Below are 20,883 nucleotides of genomic sequence, written 5' to 3'. Positions count from 1 at the left end.
CCCGCGGTCGGGCCGGGCCGCGCAGGCCCCGCTCCCGCGCCAGGCCGCCGCACGCGCAGCGCCCCTCCCCCCGGCGCGCCGCGAGAGGCCGCCCCCGGCCGGCGCTTGACGGACGGGCCGCCGGGCCAATAGGAAACGGGACACGTGCGCGCGTCAGCCAACGGGGCTCGGCGGGCGGGCCGGTGGGCGTGGCCGGCGGCGCTGCGAGCGGCTTGTTGTGCGCGCTGCGGAGCCGTTACCCTCCCGCTGCACAGGCCCTGCCGAGCCGGCCGCAGGTGAGGCTCCGCCGCCGCGGGTCGCGGGGTGGCGTCCGCGGAGCCCTCGGCGGCTCCTGTGAGGCCGGCGCGGGCGGGAGCGGGCGGCGAGGGCCGCGCCAGCGAGACCGAGACCGAGGCCTGGGCCTTGCGGGGGAAGAGCCGGGGCCTGCGGGGGGAGGGGCCACCGGAGGGGGAGCGCGGGCCCGGGGCGGCGAGCGAGGCTGCGGCCTGCGGGCCGGGGCGGGGCTGCGGCTGCGGGGCTGCCGGGCCTGCGGGAGCTGGATGGGGCACGGGCGGTGCGGGACGGGCCCGAGGCCTCCGCGCTGCTGGGCCACAAGGCCGCGGGTCCCGCTGCCCGGAGCTGCCGCGCTGGGGCCGGCCCTGGGGGGCAGATGCGCTGCCGGGGTCCGCGGCCCGGCTTGGAGCTTTTCTTTTGCTTAATGTCGTTGTATTTCGTATTTATTTTGCCTATGTTTGCACGGGCGCAGCTTTTAAATCTCCCACCGTTGTTAAGACTGGCACATCTTTATTGACGGGCAGTGTCTGTGGGTGGGCTTCCCAATGCGGACAATATATGTTAGTATTAATACTAATTTGGGTCTGCTCGGAACAGGATTAAGTAACACTGTGTTAAGTGCTTTTGGCCGGGAGAAATCATGACTAAAGTGGCAGCCCACTATTATTAGTGCTCGTGGGAGACTTTTCAAAGTCGAGCGCTTCCCCTCTCCTACTGATTGGAACAGGCGAGAATGTGTTGGGGGCGTTTGGTGGGTGAAGGGCTGTGAGGGGAGGTGGCGGGAGAAAGGGCCCCTGGGCGCTGGTGCAGCGGTTGTGAGGAGCTGTGTCTGGCTGCCGTGTTCTGGAGCGCTGGGCCCTGGGGTAGCGTTACCTGTGGGGCACAGCTTTATATCTGAGACTTGCCCAGAAGGAAAACATGTTTTGTTGCGTGAGGCCTTGTACCAGGGTCATGTGATCCACTGAGTGTGAAAAATAAAGGAGGAAAAAATGGGAAGGGTAGAGATTCATTCCCTTTATTAATGCTGGTTGTTGGCGTTGACATTTGATCACTTTTTGTGGTCCCTCTGTTTATTTTTCCTTTTATGCCTTGAATGTGGATATTGGCTGCTCATATTGTTCAGCTCTTACCTCTTCACCAGCCTCCTGTTCCCTAATACTCATGTTTTAACCACTTTTCTTTCTAGATCTGTGTGAACAGAGTTCTCCGACTTCTGTATCTCTATTTAAAACTGGGCCGATGCGTATGTTCCATAGATTTTTATCAAGCCCACGTGGTTGATATAATTTCTTAGATTCCTGTTGACTCTTGGATTATGCCTGTGTTGTGTGACAGATAATAGAGTCTCTATTCCTGAGCCTGTGAGTTTATACAGTGTGATATATTACCCTGTGACTGTCCTAGATTTTGTTCTGCAGCCGTGTAACTGTATTTGTATAATGATGCTAATGAGTCTGTGGTTTCCTGATTCAAAGTGTTCAGCGGTCCTGAGTTACCGAGCTGCGATGCACTGGCTTCTCTTGGTTGGAATGTGAACAGGAGCATCTGAAGCTGGTGGTGTTAAATATATTGTGTAGTGAGTTAATGGCCATAGTTATGTGGCCATAGTTATGTAGCCCCAGATCAACGTGGTTGCGCTGCTGTACTGTCCGAGTTGTCTCGTGCAGCGCAGGTTTGGGGAGCAGTGGTAGCAGTGAGCACAGTCCAAATGGAAATGCCAATATTGTGTACAGGATCTTTCTTGACTTAGCCGTATCTGTCGAATGTGGCTGGTGGGTAGTGCTGACATTAGCTCACCATGCAATGTGCTCTGTGCTCCTAATTGAAGCACTCTGTTTTCTGTTTGCTGGTTCTTGCATGTTCTGTCCCTCTTTTCTTTCTGAAAAACCCCTCCTTGTCTTGACCTCTCAGAGACATGCGATTTTACTTTCAGAATCTGTTTCTTTCAGCTGTTGCACCAGCCTGCTTTCTTTCCTTAAGCTTTGATCGCTGTTCTCTCATTTATTTGTTACTACCCCTCTGTGAATTGATGACAATAAAATGTTATTAGATGTTGCACTGACTACATGTCTTGTGGATGAAGTGCCTATGAAGGTGGTTGACTTCTAGGTACAGAAAACTCAAGTTTGCTGTATTTGCAGCTTGAAAAAAAAGTTTAGAGATGCTGTTCTTTTTGCACTTCCAAGTACTTCCGAAAAAGCGTGGAAGGCAGCTGCAGGAGATTCCGGCCAACTTCGCCTCTGGGAGGGGTGACATAGTTCAGCCAATGAGGGTGTTAATTTTTACCATCTATTGGAAACTTTCAGGGCACTTTTCCTTTTCGATGGGTAGTTCTGTGATCTATCACTGCAAGCTTCAAACTGCTGGTCTAAGTGATCCGTTTGATTATTTAGTGTTGTTATAGGTAGGTGATAAATGAAAACATAGATCTTTAAGCTATTTTTTGTTTTGTTTCGTTTTTTGGGGGGTGGGTAGGGTGGAAGCAAGCCATGCTGGGCGGGCAGAGATATTCTTCATGTGTGATTTTTGTTGCTTTTTAAAAATATTATTATCAGTGGCATAGTAAGTATAAAGTCTAATTTTCCTCCTACCCATCACTTCCATGGCATCTGCATGGAAGTGCAGCAGCGAGCTGTGGTGTCTCTCCAAGCCTTCAGGGATGGATTTCCAGGTACCTGACTTGTGCTGGTGAATGAGTTGGATGCTGCTCCCTCCTCCTGTTGCTTCACATGCCTTCCTGTCCCATCCAAACAAGTGTGCCAGCTGCTGATCCAAGGATGGAGCGATGTGTGGGGCAGTTGTTGTCAGCATGTGTCTGGATTCCGAAGTTCGTTATCTCCACTTCTTGCCTCCTGCAAGCGTCCTGTGCACAGGAAAGGGGCTCTTCCCTCACAGCTGTCTCCAGAGGTTGTTTTTTTTGTAGGTGAAAAATTGCCAGAGGAAATTGTTGGACAGTTTGACGCTGTTTCAAACAAAGGAGATAATAATTTCTTGTTTTGTATCATTTTATTGTAAACCTGTCCTTTTTAAAATACCGGTGTGGAAGGTGGGATGCTGTCAGCTGCAAGACATCCGCCGGAGATCTTTGTTATGGAGCCATCAGCATCTTTGACCCAGGGACAAAACAACTGTGGAAGGAGTTGACGTGAAGCTCTGAGCTTTGTCGCCTGCTCTCTCTGTCTATTCACCTTGGAAATGGGGAATCTCGGCTGGAGCTGCACATGTGGAGTATCTTGAGCTGCAGGATTTCCAGCTGGCCTTTGTTCGGCCGGATCAAGCGGAGCTGGTGTCGGGCGCCCTGATCCCCCACCACGCTCAAGAGCTGTGGCCGGTCCGTACTTATTTCTGACAGCGTCCTAACGATGATTAATTCTGCTCCTGTGAATTGTGTAGAGTTCATCAGCCTGATGATAAAATGAGGTCGTTCCTCTGAAGAATGCAGCTTATTTTTTTGCTTCAAATACTTCTATCTCTAACAAGATAAGGATTGGCAAAAACATTTAGCTTGATGTTATTATATGGACGTGAATAAAAAACAGTGAGAGAAGCATATAAAAACTTTTTAGACAAATCTTACTCTAAACAATATGTGAAACTACTTTGTTAAAGTATTAAAATTATGATAGTTGAGACCCGTTAGACTAGTAATATGCTTAAAACTAAGTTTATGGCCAATGTTATAAACCAAAACAAAAAAAGAGCTTAAAATATCTTGTACTAGAAATCATTGATTTAGCATGTGGAAATAGTTTGAAATGCAGTAGCAGATTTCAGTAACGGCCACTTCTGGTGCAGAGATATTTTTATTGTCAGAACGGCCAAAAACGTTGGAATTTTAAATGTAGTCACACTAAGGAGAAAAAGGGCAGTGTCTTCATTCCGGGTTTGCAAAGGGGGAGAAGAATCAATAAAAAGGTGAGATCTGAATAATCTGAAGGCAGAAAGGATCTATTTGTTTGCCAGATTTACAAACGTCACCTGGATATCAGTGTGGAAGGAACATATGTGTATAAGTTAAGCGACTTCTGTGGCTTAATGCTCAAGAGTTTCAGTGTCAAAGAATCTTCCCATCTAAGGACAAACCCTTTTTCCAAGTGACCTCCGTTAGCATCTGTAGTGGACTTTGTTTCATTCTTGGGGGAGGAAAGAACACAAATGCCAAATGGAGCAATTTGACTGCTGAATTTGAATTTCTCCTGTTTGCTGATTTAAAATATTGTGGCTGCAGGGCAGAGGGATTCGTGTGAAACGGCTGCGTGGGAGAGAATACTGATCGCTGTGGGACAATAAAAAGAGCAGTAGGGTAAAAGTACCATTGGGAAGGATGAATCTGTGACACCTCACGTTAAACCTTTGTTTTCATCTGTACCCAAACACACTTCAAGCTCAGGACAACGACTGTTTCAACGAAACACAAGATTCATGCTCGTGAAATGGAGTAGCTGCCAGTCAGCCCGAGCCAGCGTTACAGGCAAGAAAAGGTCAAGATTCTTCCTTTGTGTCATGCATTTGCTTTTTGGAGACAGCATTGGGCATCTCTCAAACACAGGCACACTACTTCCTACCTAAATTATTTCCTATGGAAAGCTTAAGGATTATCACCTGCCTTTGCAAGTCTACACTGAAATAATCTGTTGAAAGACTTAAGCATCTAACTCAGATCTGAGTTGAGGTTTTGACGTGTGTGGCCTGTTCTGTGCATGTGCACACTAGGGTGATGTTTTATGTTAAACTTCTATTTTCCCACTTGTGTGCTCTATAAATGTTATTCTTGAATCAGAGAGAGAATCTATGGATTTGGTGATGTCCCCTCCCCAGCTGGCTTTTGGTGTTTGGTCAGGATGCGAATGCTCTGCTGTTTGAAGCGATGCTGTGTGGCTGCAGCAGGGGCAGGCAGCGATGGGTCTGCCACTGTGTTGTCAGTGAGCCGTGCTCTGGGTGTTCACGGACAGGTCTGTGCTTGTGGGCGAAGAGCTGCTGGGGAACTAAAAAGAGGTGGTGTAAAGAATAAGAGTTCTTCTAGGAGATTATGGTGAGTCTGTGGTGTAAGTAGAGGACTCTGGATTAAGTAGTAGAGATGTTTTCCGGCTCTGGAACATTGGGAAACTTCTTTTTTGTTTTCCTGGGAGGCAGGTGGGCCTAGTGGGGTTTTTTCTGCTTCTCAGGTGAAACATATTCCATTCCGTACAGTGACTTCTGAGAAGAAAACGGGTTCTTTTTTCCCCAGTCTCTGTCCATTCTGTGTCTCGATTAAACTCTTGCTTCTCAGTCCTATCATGACAGCTAGTTGCAAAGTAAGTCTTTGCGTGGTAATGCTACGTTGGATCATTCTTGAAAACTGTTTTCCTGAGGCAGTTAAAACTAGTAGAGACTCTGCAGGCCCTGTTGTGTGTGGCATTGCTTTAGGCATGTGTTCAGACCCAGACACCTCAGCACCTCTGCATCTGCCTTTTGCAGCTGTGTGGGTTGGTTTGGCACTTCCTTTGATGTGGTAGCATCCTTTTGGTTCTATTTCAGGTGTAATCTCCAAGGAACACTATTCAGCAGCTTCAAAATTGAGTGGCAGAGCAGTACCCAAGAGAGAGAGCCAGGTTTGTTGTTTGCCTCTGAGTCAACCAGGACTTACCGGAGGGGCATGTCAACAAATATCATCTGTGTGCTGAAGAAACAGGAGGTCTCTTCTCTGGATAGCCCCCAAGTTCTACTGGAAGCATCCCATCGAGATTCTTGAGGTCAGCAGGTGTATTCAAGAGTAAACCCTTGGTCAAGGCGGCCCACCAGCAGAACTCTGCCAGCCTCACTGGTTTCAGTGCAGGATCCCTGTTCGTTCACTGGTATTAACCCCAACAAAGACTTCCTCACTTTTGGGACTCTGTGAGCCACTGTCTCCCGCAGCACGTCCTGCAGAGCACGTCTGAGGTGATGTGAACTCGCACTTCAGTGCAAAGTGAGGAGTTGGGTCAGTAAGGGTGTCAGCAGCTCAGTTCTGGGCTGTGAGGACCCTGTTGGGCTCAGTGGGGCCCATTGCTGGTGTTGCAGCGAGGCTGCCGCAAGCTCTGGGCCACAGGCCGTCGGTGCGTCCATCTGGCTCTTTGGCCAAGTGTCAGGTATGGGGGCGGTCTGCGTGCTTCTGATATCAAGGACAGGAAATATGTTTGAGGCAGCTCTGACCTTGTGTGCAGCACAGCGAGTGCTCACCTGAGCATCTGCAGCCCTATGGGGCTTCCACTGCCTGGAGAATGTATGGCATTCGTATGTTCCCATTTGTATGGCATGAATGAGAACAGGTTAATTGCTGGAGTGATGAGACCTGCTGCCTGGATTTTAATAAAGGTGCTAATTGCTGGCATGAAGGAGCACAGAGGTCATTGTCTGTGGAAGAATTTCCTGTCTTAAGTTCTGCAGTAGAATCACAGAATGTCCTGAGCTGGAGGGACCCACAGAATCATTGGCTCCAACTGCTGTCCCTGCACAGGACACCCCACAGGTCACCCCGTGTGTCTGAGGACGGTGTCCAGTCTCTTCTTGAACACTGTCAGGTTGGGCCGTGACACCTCCCTGGGAGCCTGTTCAGTGTCCAGCACCTCTGGGGAAGAACCTTTTCCTCATGTCCCACTGCCCCTCCTGGCACATCTCCTGCCGTTCCCTGGGCTCTGTCACTGTCACAGAGCAGAGCTCAGCCTGCCCCTCCTGCTCCTGCTGAGGAACCTGCAGCCCATGAGCTCTGCCCTCAGGCTGCTCTGCTCCAGCTGAACAGACCAGGGACTGCAGCCGCTGCTCATCCGGCTTCCCCTCCAAACCTCCAGCAGCTTCGTGTTCCTCCTCTGGACACTCTGCAGCAGCTTTATCTCCTTTTCTCCCGTGTCCCCAGCCCTGCACACAGTGAATGCTGCAGGTGAGGCCGCCCCAGCGCAGAGCAGAGCGGGACGGTCCCCTCCTGCCCGGCTGGCCGTGCTGTGCTTAGTAGCTGTGATGCTCATATTTGTCGTGGGTTTAGGTGTCTGCATTCACGTTTTTGATCCCAGTAGTGCTCTAGTGCCTTTGCAGACCTGGGAACATGGTGAAGGTGTCCTGGGCCTGTTTTCTGATCCTGAAGACACATCTTTCTTGCTGATGTTCCTGTTTCAGGCTCTCCTCAGGTTGGTATAGATCTTCCTTCTTAGCAAACATCTCGCAGGGAAAGACTTGTTAGCACCATGTCATAGAATTCTGGGGCATTGTTTTTGCAATAATGATTTTTATTTTAAACCTTTTGGGATCTTTGTGAGCAGGTGGTGTTCATGGTCAGTGCAACATTTCTGTAAAAAAATCCTTTGGAGAGCTTTTCAGTCCAGTCCTGAGAATGCAGACCTGGCTGTTGGTGAACAAAGAGTCTTTGAAGCAGGTAGTAAAGTGTTGGACAATATGAATTTGAGCGTCTCCAGAATTAAGGAAGATTAGGGCAAAGTACATCTGGTTTCCGTTGGTTCTTTGATGCATCCTTGACCTTATAAGCTTGAGGGCATCTTACACAAGGAAGAAGAAGAAGACTGCCTTTTAAAACAAGCTGGTGCAGGGTTTGATTGTTTTTTAAAAAAATTCTCATTTTTGGAACTGCTGTGCCATGGAACTTAGTCTTAAATGTCTTTCTTTGGGGCACACAGAGCTGAAGGCCTTTTGGGAAGACTGTGTGGTATGTAGCCGGTGTCACTGCAGGCAGCCCGTCCCAGCCGGGCTCCTGTCCGTCCCTGCTGAGAATTCACTTGCCTTTGGACTTCCGATTTATGTCAGTGTGCGTTGATACACATCAGTTAATGAAGTGACAGATCCAAGTTAGTTTCTAGGCCTGATTCTTATGTCTGCGATACTTACTGATACAATTTGATTGTTCCCTCTTGGGTAAAGGAAGACCCGGGGATTCCCTCAATATATTTCAGCGACAGCAGAGTGAAAAACTTGTTTCCTTAGGTAGCATTTCTCATTTCATTCATATCAGCCACGTTATACCGCCTTTTCTTTTTGGAGCTCTGCTCAGTGTGCAGAGGTTAGCAGCTCCTCAGGGGCTGGTTTGGTTCTCGGTGGCGGGAGAGGTTCGGCACCAGCAGGTGAACTGGTTTGGCGCTGCCAGGCTGGCCAGAAGCCTTGGTGGTGCGGTGGGTTGTGTCAGTGCCTGCTGGAAGATCAGGGGGAACGGGGCATCTTCTTATCAGCACTCTATTTTCCTCTCCCCCACTCTGCCTTTATCTCTCTGGGTGCTTTCTCCTGCTCTCCATGGCAGTGTTTACCCCGCCTTTATGCCAAGGCTTCCTCTCATTTTTTTCCTAATGGCAGAAGAAAAGCAGATGGCAGGTTTCCTTCACAGCTCTAATTGCTTCTGAATCAACAGTGCCCTAGGCACAACCTGTTTATCACAGGGAGATGGAGATGGTGAGGATTGCAGACAGTGAGATTAGAGGCTGTGGTAAAATCATTTAAAGTTCAGAGCCACTTGCCAAACTCCTGTCAGTTTTGCTTAATGCTGGATCTAAGCTGGTCCCGTGCCATCGTGGCATGCCATGGAGTTTGCTGTGTGCGCTATCCAGCTCTAGTGCCTCCTTTTTAGGCAGCAGATACACCTTGGAGGATAAAAGAAAATAAACATCTTAAAATTAAGGTCTGGGGTTTGGAAAGCATTAAAATATATAGTGACTTCTTAAACTTGGCAGGTGGAAAATGTTGGCAGCAGGAAGGTTTTGGATCATACCTCAGGCAAATTTGGTTAAAGTGAAGGAAATTTGAACTTCTGTCTTGTAAAGGTGGGAAAATCTCAACGTTTCTTCGTTTGCTGACTAAATAATTGTACTGTGCAACTTCCTACTCATCAACATATTGGTGTGTTGTGCTTGTAGGGCTTGAATTTTACACAGGACAAAGGCAAGCGCGGCCGCCTTCCGGTAAAACGCTTTTGAAAACGTGACTTGTGTGGTTTTATAGCTCAGATATGTTGAACAGAGCAGGTTCAGCTGGTTGAGCATCGTTTAGCAGAACAGGAACCTTTTCTGCGGTTGTGCTCAGGCAGTTCTAACGGGGCTGGAAGGGAATGTGTGTTTAATGACATGAGGGAACATCCTCGGTGCTCCCGGCTGTGTGGTTTCCCCTTGGGTGCTTATCCTGCTGTGAGGAGAGCGGCTTAAAACTGCTGACACAGCAGAAAGTGCTTCCCTCCCGGTGGTGTTTCCTGTGCTTTCCTGTACAAGTGTGTTCTCCCGGGGCAGGAGGTGCTGGGGTTGCTGCTGCCGACACTTGAGACGCAGAAATGGGGCAGGGGAGGGTAATCAGCGGGTGGGGGGCAGGACCCCCTCTGTGAGCTGCCAGCCGCTGATGCTTCAACACATTCAAACCAGATTCTGTTTAGATATCTACCGTGTTAAATCTCAACATAAGTCTAGTCGGGGTTTATTCTAAAATGCTGTACGCTGTTATTGCCATTGAAAAAACCCTGACCTTCACAAGAAGAAAGTGGGAAATAAATGCCAAATGTGACTTAACAATCGCTCCTGTGGAGGGACTTTCAGCACTCCCTGCAGGCGGCGTTCCCTTTGGGGACTTAGCATTTCCAGCTGCCATTGCTGACTTACTCTGTTATTCCCTGGCGATGCTGATCCTTGTTAGATCCTGCTCAGTGAATTGAACCTGAGTGCCACTGCTGCTCAGGCCCTGAGCCCAGAGGGGTCTGTAGCTGGACAGAAACCTGATGCTACAGACTTATCTCGTGGTGTTTTAACTTAAGTTGTGGTGTTATAACTTAAAATCGCCTTATTTGAGAAGCACCTGTGGTCATGTGAGTGCTTCTGACCCATCTCAGCGCAAAAATGCATTGAAATGCAGGCAGTGTGACCGAGTGGCACTGCAGGGCTTGCTGCGTGGGTGGAGCTGGAAGCTTTTGCATTCTCTGAACATCTGACCTGATGTTTTGCTGGTGGCTGAGGAGCAATAATATCTTAAAATGTTCTGATTCAGCTCAGATTGATCATCCCCTCAGGCAGGACCAGCCTGGTGCTGGTGACACCTGCTCCAGCCCCTGTGCACAGCGCTCCACTGAACCGCAGCTGCGGGAGTGTCAATGGTTGTCGCTTATGTACAACATGCTGTTATTCTTTTGGCCAAATGAGCACGTTGGCCTAAAGTTCTAGTGAAGTAAACACAAAGTTCATCTTTGAGCCTGTGGTAATTAATTATTCTGTGGTGGCACCGAGAGATTCAATGAGAAGTGGGTTTCGCGTTGAACCCAGAAGGTTTACACAGAGCCTTGGGTTATTCATTTGGCTGCTCTCGTGCAGCAGGTGACATGCTCGTTGACCTTTATTGGGGAAATACAGTGGGTGAGTCTGAATTTAGAGTCAGTAAACGGAGTATAGCAAGGACAGATGATTAGCTAAGCAACCACTGCTGGTTTATGCAGCCGAACTCCTGATGGTATTCCTGTAGTGAGAGCTCTGCATTAAAGAGAAAATGTGATCCTTGCAGATTAGCCTTAAATTCATCCACAAATAAGTGCTTGGTCCTATCTCCCTTCCTGGTGGAGCCTGAACTGGGGGCACATTCCTCCTTAACCATGACACAGTTGTTGTTTTGGAGCTGGAGATGTTTCAGTCTCTTGGACTGAGAGGATGACAAACCTGCAGCAGCAAACTGGAGAATCAGAGTCTGGAACCATCCGAGAAATGAGCGTCCGATGGTGTTTCCAGCCAGAACGCGCCAGTCTGGGCTCCCAGAGCCCCCTGGACACCCCGATTCTCCTGGTGCAGGAGCAGATATCCTGATTTTGACTATTTCTAAGTGCTTGTAAAAGCCGTTTCAAACCTGCTGTTCCGGGCACGGAGGAGCAGGGGAGCCGATGGCCCTGCACATGGGTCGCTAAGCAAAGCATCTTCACGGGGGAATTTCTGGGTGTTTTCTCAAGGCTTCCTTTAAAAAGATGCAAAAATAGAAACTGTATCAAACACTCAACACGCCCAAAGTGAGTGTACAGATTAATCTGTTACATATATGCAATTAAACGCTCACCCAAAGGCAACTGTGTAACAATAACAGGGCCTTAAGGTGCAGGATTAACAATGTGTAAAGGAGCGAACAGTTGAAAATACCCAGTCCCCAGTTGAAATGGGGACCCGCCTCTGGTCCAGCTGGCTGCTGCTCCTCCTGTCGCCCAAGAGGTTGGGGTGAAGGTTGAGGGGGCAGTTTTGGCTCTGGCTGCTCGAGTGCTTGGACTTGGGGACCCTGATCTTTAATTCTGCTGCTGCGAATGCCTTAGTGTTGACAGCAGTGTGTGCACACCCTGGCTCGATGCTTTTTATTAATGTTAAAAGAAGCCCAATATGTTCTCGAATGGTACATAGTTTTGTAGAATGCCGCGCTTGTCGGTTGAAAGAATGAATTGTCTGGATTTTCAGTAAGTAACGTTTCGGTTTGTGAGTGGAAAAAATGTGGAGTTGAAACAGTTGCTTGTTCTCAGTTTTTAAAAATAAACATTCAAATGTTTTTCGGGTGGAAAAAGTTCGGCTTGTTGAAGCGCAGAGATGTGGAACTTACTTGGGACTTTTCTCTTTGCAGATATAATATAAAATGTCTAATGGTTATGAAGATCACATGGCTGAAGATTGCAGGGATGATATCGGTAGGACAAATTTAATTGTGAACTACCTCCCTCAGAACATGACGCAGGATGAGTTACGGAGTCTATTTAGCAGTATCGGCGAAGTGGAATCTGCAAAACTTATTCGAGACAAAGTTGCAGGTATAGTCTCATGTATAAGAAATGTTTTGCTTTGTGGTGGACTGTTTGAGCAAATAATTGAATGCACTTTAACATAGAAATATTAAATATTTGTGTGTCATCAAACTGTTAACAAATATGCATCTAAGTGTAGCAATGGTGAGACTGGACGCTGCGTATCCCGTACTTAAGGCTGAATCAATGACTGGTTTGTATATGTTTAAGAAATCCGGGAAGTACAGTTCCTAAGTCAGTCAATAGGCATGGCTGAAACTGGCTCGGATTTGGTCCCCAGCTTATTCATTCTGAGCAGTTTTGACTCTCCCAGAGCTCTGAATGTGCCAACAGACCTTCTGATCTGATTTTGATCAGTACAATGAAGGTGCGGCCTGTGTCTGGAACACTTGTGGCCTTATCGCTCTGCGCAAGTTCTTTACAGAGGTTCTTTAAATAACATGATGAGTAGTAGCTCTAAAAATGAGAGGAATGAATTGTTGGAATTTGTGAATATCAGTGTTTCCTTGAAAACAAACACATGCTGGTAGAGCAACTGGTTCCATAAGCCGTATCTGTTTAGTTGCAGAAGCTGTGTGAAGATGTTTTAATCCTTGCACTGTTAAAAATCTGCATTTACGAATTCTGGTGATTCCTGTTCAGAATTTGGGATGTCGGGTTTAGTGGCAAACGCGCCTGTTTGCGCTCAGCCTGCACGTGGCGCCTCGGGGAATTCTCTGCTCAATCCTGTATGTCACATTCTAGCAATACTGACTTAGATCATTGTCTAATCCATAACAACACGGACCTGAAACTACTTATCTGGATGTAGAAACTACACGAACGCTGATGAAACATGTGAGAAAACATCTGTTGTCTTAACTGACTTTAGTACTTTATTTTACATGCTCCAGAATAGACATGAGAACTGAATAACTGAAGACACTATAATTTACTTTCAGAATGGCTTCTCTGATTTCCACAGCTTTATTTTTCCTGATTTCTTTCAGATAAGTATGCCGTCTACCTCAGTCTGTACTTATGGATTATATATGTAAAATCATCGTGAAATAGTTCCATACAATACTGATTCCTTTGAATGTTTTGATAGCCGGGTGTTCAGGCTCGATGCCGTCACGCAGTGTGAGATGCTCAGTAGTAGAGCCTTGCTCTGTTTGATGAGAGCAAGACATTGATCAAGCGTCACGGCTGATGCACGCCTGACACTTGCAAATACGCACCGAAAGGTCCGTGTGGGAGGAAAGGATGGTTTAAATGGGGAGCAAGACACCTTGGGAGTCGGCTTCCCGCTTCCCTGTAGCACCGAATGGTGGAGTCTGTGTAACCTGAACTTGGAACCAGACAGTGCTGGGTAGTTCAACGTCCAAAACATGTGCTTGTGTGCTTCAGGTTTTTCTTAACAGCCCTCCAAAGAATCCAAAGTAAAGCTCCTGTCAGCGTTGCCGAGTCCTTGAGCTCCTGTGGACGAGGCTCTCGCTCTTCTGTGGAGTGATGGCAGGTGTTATTCTGCGTGGCTCTGGTGGTCAGACCACTTCATTTTGTTACTACCTCATTTTTCATCCACTTGCATCCCCGTTAGGAGTGATTTCCAGTCTTCTCCATGCTCATTAATTCAGAATACCAGTAACTAAGAACTGGCTTCTTCGGGAACCTTCTAAAAGTACCACCTTTTTTCTTCCTTTTGCTTTTCTTTCCGCCCTTGAACATTTGCATTAAGGTTCCTGTGCTGTAAAACTCCTCTCTGCAGATTCCACGATTGGCTGCCCCTGCAGAACAGTCTCGTGGCCAAGTTCTGCTTCCCTGTGCCACCACTTGCGTTTTTCTGACCCCATGGCAGATGGGGAGGGAACCGGAGCTGCCAGAACAACCTGTTCAGCTCCCTCACCTTGGTTTCTGTCAGCTCAGATAAGTCATCATATCGGCACCTAAGATGTGCTGGGGTTGAGAGGCCCGAGCCAGGCACCCTCTCCGTTTGGTGGAATTAGACGTTTTTAGATGATTTATTTTCAATGAAATCACAGCTTTGGTGCCCCCATGTCATTCTATTCAATCCAAGCATTTTGTCTTTAGAGCGGCCTTTATCGACTGTATTTGCAGAGTTAATATTCGATAATGCTTATTTTTCATAAAACAATGACATGTTGGGGTTTTTTTTCCTCAATTAGTTCTCTGTTAATGAAACATGCAGGGCAGAAATGTGCTCTGTCTGGAGCGCAGTTTTTAGTGACTTGATGAACTTTCTGGAGACTGATGACTGTGATTCGAGAATCAATCTGGAAGCCAAAGTTTTGTGTTGTTGAGCAAAGCATTTCATTAGGATCAGAATATACATGAGTTTTCTTTCAAATACAGCCAGGGACTGAACAACTTTGTGTTCCAGGTATTAGATTGTGTTTATAGAATTTAGAGAAGCTCTTTGAAGCCACTAGAGCACTTATCCTTTGTTCTGTTCTTGATGAGCGCTATGGGGAGCTGAAAGTAGCAATAGAATGGAAATTTTCTGCTTTGTACATGTATGGATTGTGGCACTTGGTAAGAGTGCAACTCTGCATTTGTTTTGCTGTCTGTGATGTGATAACTTCTTTATCTGTGGGTTTTTTGTTGTTGTTTTTGTGTTTTATTTTGTTTTACCTGCAAGTGTAAGAGCAGCTTGTGCAGGGCAGCGGGGCTGGGCAGGACACAGGGCGCTGGGCAGGGTGCGGGGCTCGGCTGGGCTGGGCAGCTGGGCACTGGGCAGGGGGCGCGGGGCTGGGCTGGGCTGGGCAGCTGGGCACTGGGCAGGGGGTGCGGGGCTGGGCTGGGCAGGGTGCGGGGCTCGGCTGGGCTGGGCACTGGGCAGGGGGCACGGGGCTGGGCTTGGCAGGGTGCGTGGGGCTTGGCAGGGTGCGGGGCTCGGCTGGGCTGGGCAGCTGGGCACTGGGCAGGGTGCGGGGCTCGGCTGGGCTGGGCAGCTGGGCACTGGGTAGGGTGCGGGGCTCAGCTGGGCACTGGGCAGGGTGCGGGGCTCAGCTGGGCTGGGCAGCTGGGCACTGGGCAAGGGGCGCAGGGCTGGGCTGGGCAGGGGGCGCGGGGCTGGGCTGGGCAGGGTGCGGGGCTGGGCAGGGTGCGGGGCTCGGCTGGGCTGGGCAGCTGGGCACTGGGCAAGGGGCGCGGGGCTGGGCAGGGTGCAGGGCTCGGCTGGGCTGGGCAGCTGGGCACGGGGCGCGGGGCTGGGCTGGGCACGGGGCTGGGCAGGGTGCGGGGCTTGGCTGGGCAGCTGGGCACTGGGTAGGGTGCGCGGCGCGGGGCTCCTGCAGCTCCTGCCGCTCTGGAGGGCCATGCTGCTGCTCTCTCCAGTCCCCGCTTTGTGCTTTGCATTCCTAAGCACTTCCAGACTTCACTCAACCTGTGCTGAGTGAATCAGTGCTCAGGGTGAGCGGGCGAATGGTTGGTTGTTGCTCTCTTGCTCGCTGCACTTGTGTTTATGGTGAGCGTGACTTGGACATCCAGGATTTTCATAAGAGAGCTGCAGAACTCATATTGGATCCTGTTCTTTTTGTCTGATCTTAAAACCAGCACCAGCCTCGGGGCTGTGAGCTCTGGGGATCCATCACAAGGTTGCTTCCCAATATTGTGTGGCACGGCGTCAAGTCTGGGATGTAACTTCATGCTCTTGCATCTCATGGCCTTTCGCGGTAATTGTTGAGGCTTGTGAGTATTTGCTCCCCAGTTCAGTTGATTAAATCCTCTCTTGTGTGGCTCTGGCTGAGAGGAAGGAGAAGTCCTGGGCTTTGTGTGATGAGCCTGCAGCGGTTACAGCGCAGCCTCTGGCACTGACTCAGCCACAGCAGCACCAAACTTCTGCTCTGTGCTGATTTCACAGCCAGCAATGTGCCCAGTGTTATATGTTCTGTTTCTTGCAGCTGCCACCTCCTGCCATAGATGATTCAACAGAATAAGTATGTCCTGTACCATATTTTGCATCGGGGGTGCTTGTCTTTGCTGGGACATCCAGATTCCAGCCAATCTGCTGTGCTGGGCTCCTCCTACATGTGAATGTTTTTGAAGTGTTTTTCTCCCTTCAGTGCAGGATCCAGCCCTTTGCGGCGCTCTGCTCTCGCCAGGTTCCTCGCCGCACGCGTGTGGGTGGCTCCTTGTGTCAGGACATCTGATGGTGCACAACGTGGATGCTTCTAATCAATACCTGGAAGTTTTCTGAGAGAACCTGCTCATCTTTAATCTGCTGTTCGTGCAGGTGCACACAGGCTTTTAGTCCTTCAGGACCAAATGTTAAAGCTGAAAGTTAGTTTGCCATGAGCGGCCGATGGATTTAGTTTCTCCGTCTTCCCTTCACCCTGCTCAGGTTTTGGTACTTCCAAACCCTGTTCTAAAGCTCTGAAAAGGTTGAGTTAAACTTTTCCTGCATGTTTAGGGTCTGGGACTGCTGAGGGATCTGTTTGTTGCTCATGACACGGACAGCCCTGCTCCGAGTACCTGGGGACACGTTTGCTGGCTGCGTCTCTCTGTAAAAATGTTCTGTCTGATGGTTGATTTTGTTAGGGAGGCATCCAACTTCTTGATGGTTCTTGTTCCTTCCCTCACACCCTCTGTACTGCTCAAGCAGGGAATAGGGTGTCCCTGTGATACTCAGGGCTTTCTTCTCTAGGAAATCTAGGATATGATTCTTCAGCCTGTGCCGGAGGCTCCATCTGTACCTGCCAGCTGCCAAAATACAACCAGCTCTGAGCTCTGGATCTTGCTGCAGTTGAACTCCTTGGTCAGCAGCTGTTGGGGACAAAGATCTCGCTCTGCTGTTGCTGACTAATGTGAATCAGAATGGACGTTTTATCATAGAATCATTTTGGTTGGAAAAAACCCTTTAGATCATCAAGTCTACCCATAACCCACCCCTGACACTGCCCCATGTCCTGGGAACCTCGTGTCTGTCTGTCCAGCCCTCCAGGGATGGTGACTCCAGCACTGCCCTGGGCAGCCTGTTCCAATGCCCCACAGCCCTTTGGGGAAGAAATTGTTCCCAGATCCAACCTCAACCTCCCCTGGCGCAACTTGAGGCCGTTTCCTCTGCTCCTGGTGCTTGTTCCTGGGGAGCAGAGCCCGACCCCCCTGGCTCCAAGCTCCTTTCAGGCAGTTCAGAGATCAGAAGGTCTCCCCTCAGCTCCTGTTCTCCAGCTGAACCCCCCAGGTCCCTCAGCCGCTCCATCACACTTGTGCTCCAGCCCCTCACCAGCTCCGTTCCCTTCTCTTCACTTGCTCCAGCACCTCAAGGCCTTTCTTGTCATGAGGGGCCCAAAACTGAACACAGGATTCACGTTTTGGCCTCCCCGGGCCCCAGCACAGGGACGGTCACTGCCCTGGGCCTGCTGGCCACACTGTTCCTGGTACCAGCCAGGATGCCGGTGGCCTCTTGGCCACCTGGAATTTTGTGGCGACTTGTAAGGTGTTGTGCAGAAATGTGAGGTCTGTCTCGAAAAATACTGCTGTTACGGCTCACTCGCGCTGCAGGTGTGCACAGGGCATGTCGCTTACAGGACCATAAAGAAATCACTTCTATGTACTGGGAATTCTTCAGGAGCTGGTATTGTGGCGTATGCACTTCGCTTGACCCCAGAGCACCAGAAACTTCTCCGTGATGGGCCAGTCTGCTCACACACCCGCCCCTCGGCTGACAGACATTGCCCTGAACAATGAAACACTTTGGCTAATAGACCTTCCTGGACCAGTCCCAGAAATGGCCACAGCCCAGATGAACTGGGGTGTGAATGGAGCCACCACTGCCTGTCTGGTGTGACCTTTGGGTGCCCCTGTGACAGGTGCGTGTTTTCACCTGTTCCCCGTCTTTTCCTTCCCGTGGTGTGTTCTCCGGAATGCTCTTTCACAGAAGTTGTGCAGCTGGAAGAGGAATGAATGGCTGTGTCCTTGGAGGCTTTGAAAGCAAAAAGGGGAGGAAGATTTCGTTGCGCTGTTTTCAGATGCTGAAGGGCGATCAGTAGCCTTCTAGCTCACGTGACGGGGTAACTCTCATTAGTGCAGTGGACTTCAGTCTAGAAACAGAATTCTTAAGTGTTCTTGTTTTGTGGAAGGTATTTAAGTATTCTCTTTAGCTGAAATTGTTTCCTTTTGCGTGGAAAACCACCATGAAATTGCTTATGCAGTTTTGCTGTTAACCGTGTAATTGGAATGCATCATTACCCCTGGATTTTTTCCTGCCTCTTTAATCACATTTGGTGGTATGCAATTTCTTCAAATGTGCATTCAAGAACACCCAGCGACTACGGTTAACTTAATGCAGAGTGCAAATGGTTTGCAGACAAATTGGTCAAATACTGAAAACGATAACACGTTTATAGCTTTGCCAGCTTCGCTTTCCTTTATCATGAGCGTGGCCATATAAACTACCTGAGAGGTGAGAACTGAGCTCCAGCAAGGGAATGGGAACACAATGCCAGGGTTGCTTGTATCATTCAGGTGGGTTCAGAGCACAGGTTGCAGAAGGAGCAGCTGGTGCAGCAGTTCTGGGCTCTGCTGCTGAATGTTCTGGGAGCTTTGGGGATTGTCAATGGGCTTCGGGAGCCTTTGGGGAACGGGGGTGTTGCTGCTGCCAGGAAAGGAGACCTGGACTTCTAGCTCTAGCTCTGAGCTCTGTCAGCTGTACTTGACCAATGGAAGGTTGGAGCTTTTGTTGTGTTGACCGCTGGTTAGGGAACATCAAGCACCTTCTTAACTATTGCTTAGGACAGGCCTGTGTAACAGTCAGGCCTAACGCAGAGCTCAGAGCGCTGCTGTAGCCATGCAGGTAGGGCTGTGGGCTGTGTCGCAATCAGCCTGGGTGCTCTCGGGAGCGGTGGTGACACGGTCTGCAGCCGTCCGTGTGACAGCAGGAGCCTTGACCGAAAGAGAGGGGGCAGCTGTGCAGGGCTGGGGCTGCAGGGAGGGCCTGGGCTGGGCAGAGACCCGTCCTATTGCTGCCGGAGGAGCCATGGCACCCCGTGAAGGGCCTGGGGTGACTGGGCAGCTGCTCTCCGAGGTTGGTCAACAGCAGCACAAAGTCCAGCTGAACCAGTCACTACTGAAGTACCCAAAGGTTTGATATCAAGGTCAGTTCTGTTTAAAATGTTTGTCAGTGACTGGGACAGGTGGCACCCTTGGGGTATTTGCAGCTGGTACCAGTTGGGAGGAGTGGCTGGTGCACCTGGGGTTGTGCTGAGAGCAGGGCTGGTGGAAAGGAGGGTGACTCCTACTGCTTTAGGGTTGTGAGTATCGATTTATTGTATCTGGAGACATTGAAAGGATTAAGTATATTCATGGTTCATATCCTTCCTTATGATACATAGGACCATAAAGTCAAAATGGCCAACGCAGTTGGGCCAGCGGTTGCATGAAGTGCTGTGCTTTATAAAAGCTGACGTGGTCAGTTTGTTTGCTTCTTCCCTCAGCAAGCCATAAAAATGAGCCGTATAGCAAAATATTCAGTTGTATTCCAATACTTCTGAACATGTTTTCAGTGGGAGTTATTGTTCCACATCTTCCTAGAATACTTCCATTCTCTTCCAACAGAGGCAGTTTGTTTCTGCAGAATAGCAATTTAATCACAGAATGCCCTGAGCTGGAAGGACCCACAGGATCATTGGTTCCAACTGCTGTCCCTGCACAGGACACCCCACAGGTCACCCCGTGTGTCTGAGGACGGTGTCCAGTCTCTTGAACACTGTCAGGTTGGGCCGTGACACCTCCCTGGGGAGCCTGTTCAGTGTCCAGCACCTCTGGGGAAGAACCTTTTCCTCATGTCCCACTGCCCCTCCTGGCACATCTCCTGCCGTTCCCTGGGCTCTGTCACTGTCACAGAGCAGAGCTCAGCCTGCCCCTCCTGCTCCTGCTGAGGAACCTGCAGCCCATGAGCTCTGCCCTCAGGCTGCTCTGCTCCAGCTGGACAGACCAGGGACTTCAGCTGCTGCTCATCCGGCTTCCCCTCCAAACCTTCAGCAGCTTCGTGTTCCTCCTCTGGACACTCTCCAGCAGCTTTATCTCCTTTTCTCCCGTGTCCCCAGCCCTGCACACAGTGAATGCTGCAGGTGAGGCCGCCCCAGCGCAGAGCAGAGCGGGACGGTCCCCTCCTGCCCGGCTGGCCGTGCTGTGCTGGATGCACCAGGACACGGTTGTTCATCTTAACCTGGGATCGTGTTGTCTCTGAACATTTGCGTTGTTGTGTCTGCAGCTAAAAAAGTCTCATTATTTGAAAGCTGAAGTGTTTTCCCAAGGAAATGGAGGGAGTGGGTTTTTCAGCCCTCAGCATCTTGGATAGTCAAGTTTCTGTTTCAGCCGTAGATCAATGAAATCTGTCCTAAACTTTAAAGGAATGTGATCTTGCAATACACGGGCAAGGCATTTTCCTCCCAAAGACTCCTCAGGAAATCAGCCTGTGGTTCATGCACGGTTTTGGACCTGGCATTTTCTATGTTCACTTCACAAATCCTTTTAACTTCACAGCATCTAAGATGCTGGAATTAAATTTCAATAGAAAAATTTTCTGGAAATTAAAGGAAAAAATAAAAAGAGAACATACAGAAATTATAAGTATGCAGAAGGACTTCATTAAATCATAGAGCATGATAGGACAGTTTGTGTTGAAGGGACCTTCCCAGCCCCCCAGTGCCCCCCCTGCCATGAGCAGGGACATCTTCAGCAGCTCAGGTTGCTCAGAGCCCCGTCCAGCCTGGCCTGGGATGTCTCCAGGGACGGTTCATCTACCACCTCTCTGGCCAACCTGGGCCAGGCTCTCACCACCCTCAGGGCAACAATTCCTTCCTCATGTCCAGCCTGAATCTCCCTTCTTTAGTTTAAACCATCACCCCTTGTCCTGTCAC

General features: G+C 49.5%; 1 protein-coding gene across 8 annotated transcripts in view; it reads left to right on the top strand.

Annotated features, from left to right (window-relative positions):
- The first annotated feature begins 131 nt into the window (after window positions 1–131).
- The window catches only part of ELAVL1 (ELAV like RNA binding protein 1), a 37,437-nt gene continuing 16,685 nt past the window's right edge, over window positions 132–20,883 (top strand). The window contains exons 1-3 of one of the 8 annotated variants that reach the window (XM_065042381.1): window positions 178–275; window positions 5,791–6,192; window positions 11,845–12,028. In XM_065042381.1, coding sequence (XP_064898453.1) covers window positions 11,857–12,028 — 172 coding nt within the window. In that variant the 5' untranslated portion in view covers window positions 178–275; window positions 5,791–6,192; window positions 11,845–11,856. Of the gene's footprint in view, window positions 276–2,898; window positions 4,755–5,790; window positions 7,413–11,844; window positions 12,029–20,883 lie in introns of all 8 variants that reach the window. The other 7 variants (XM_065042380.1, XM_065042384.1, XM_065042382.1 and 4 more) reach the window with 7 other exon arrangements.

Source organism: Columba livia, chromosome 27 (assembly GCF_036013475.1).
Source record: "Columba livia isolate bColLiv1 breed racing homer chromosome 27, bColLiv1.pat.W.v2, whole genome shotgun sequence".
Classification (NCBI taxonomy): Eukaryota; Metazoa; Chordata; class Aves; order Columbiformes; family Columbidae; genus Columba; species Columba livia.
The sequence above is the reverse complement of the archived record's forward strand: the minus strand, read 5'-3'. Positions and strand labels throughout refer to the sequence as shown.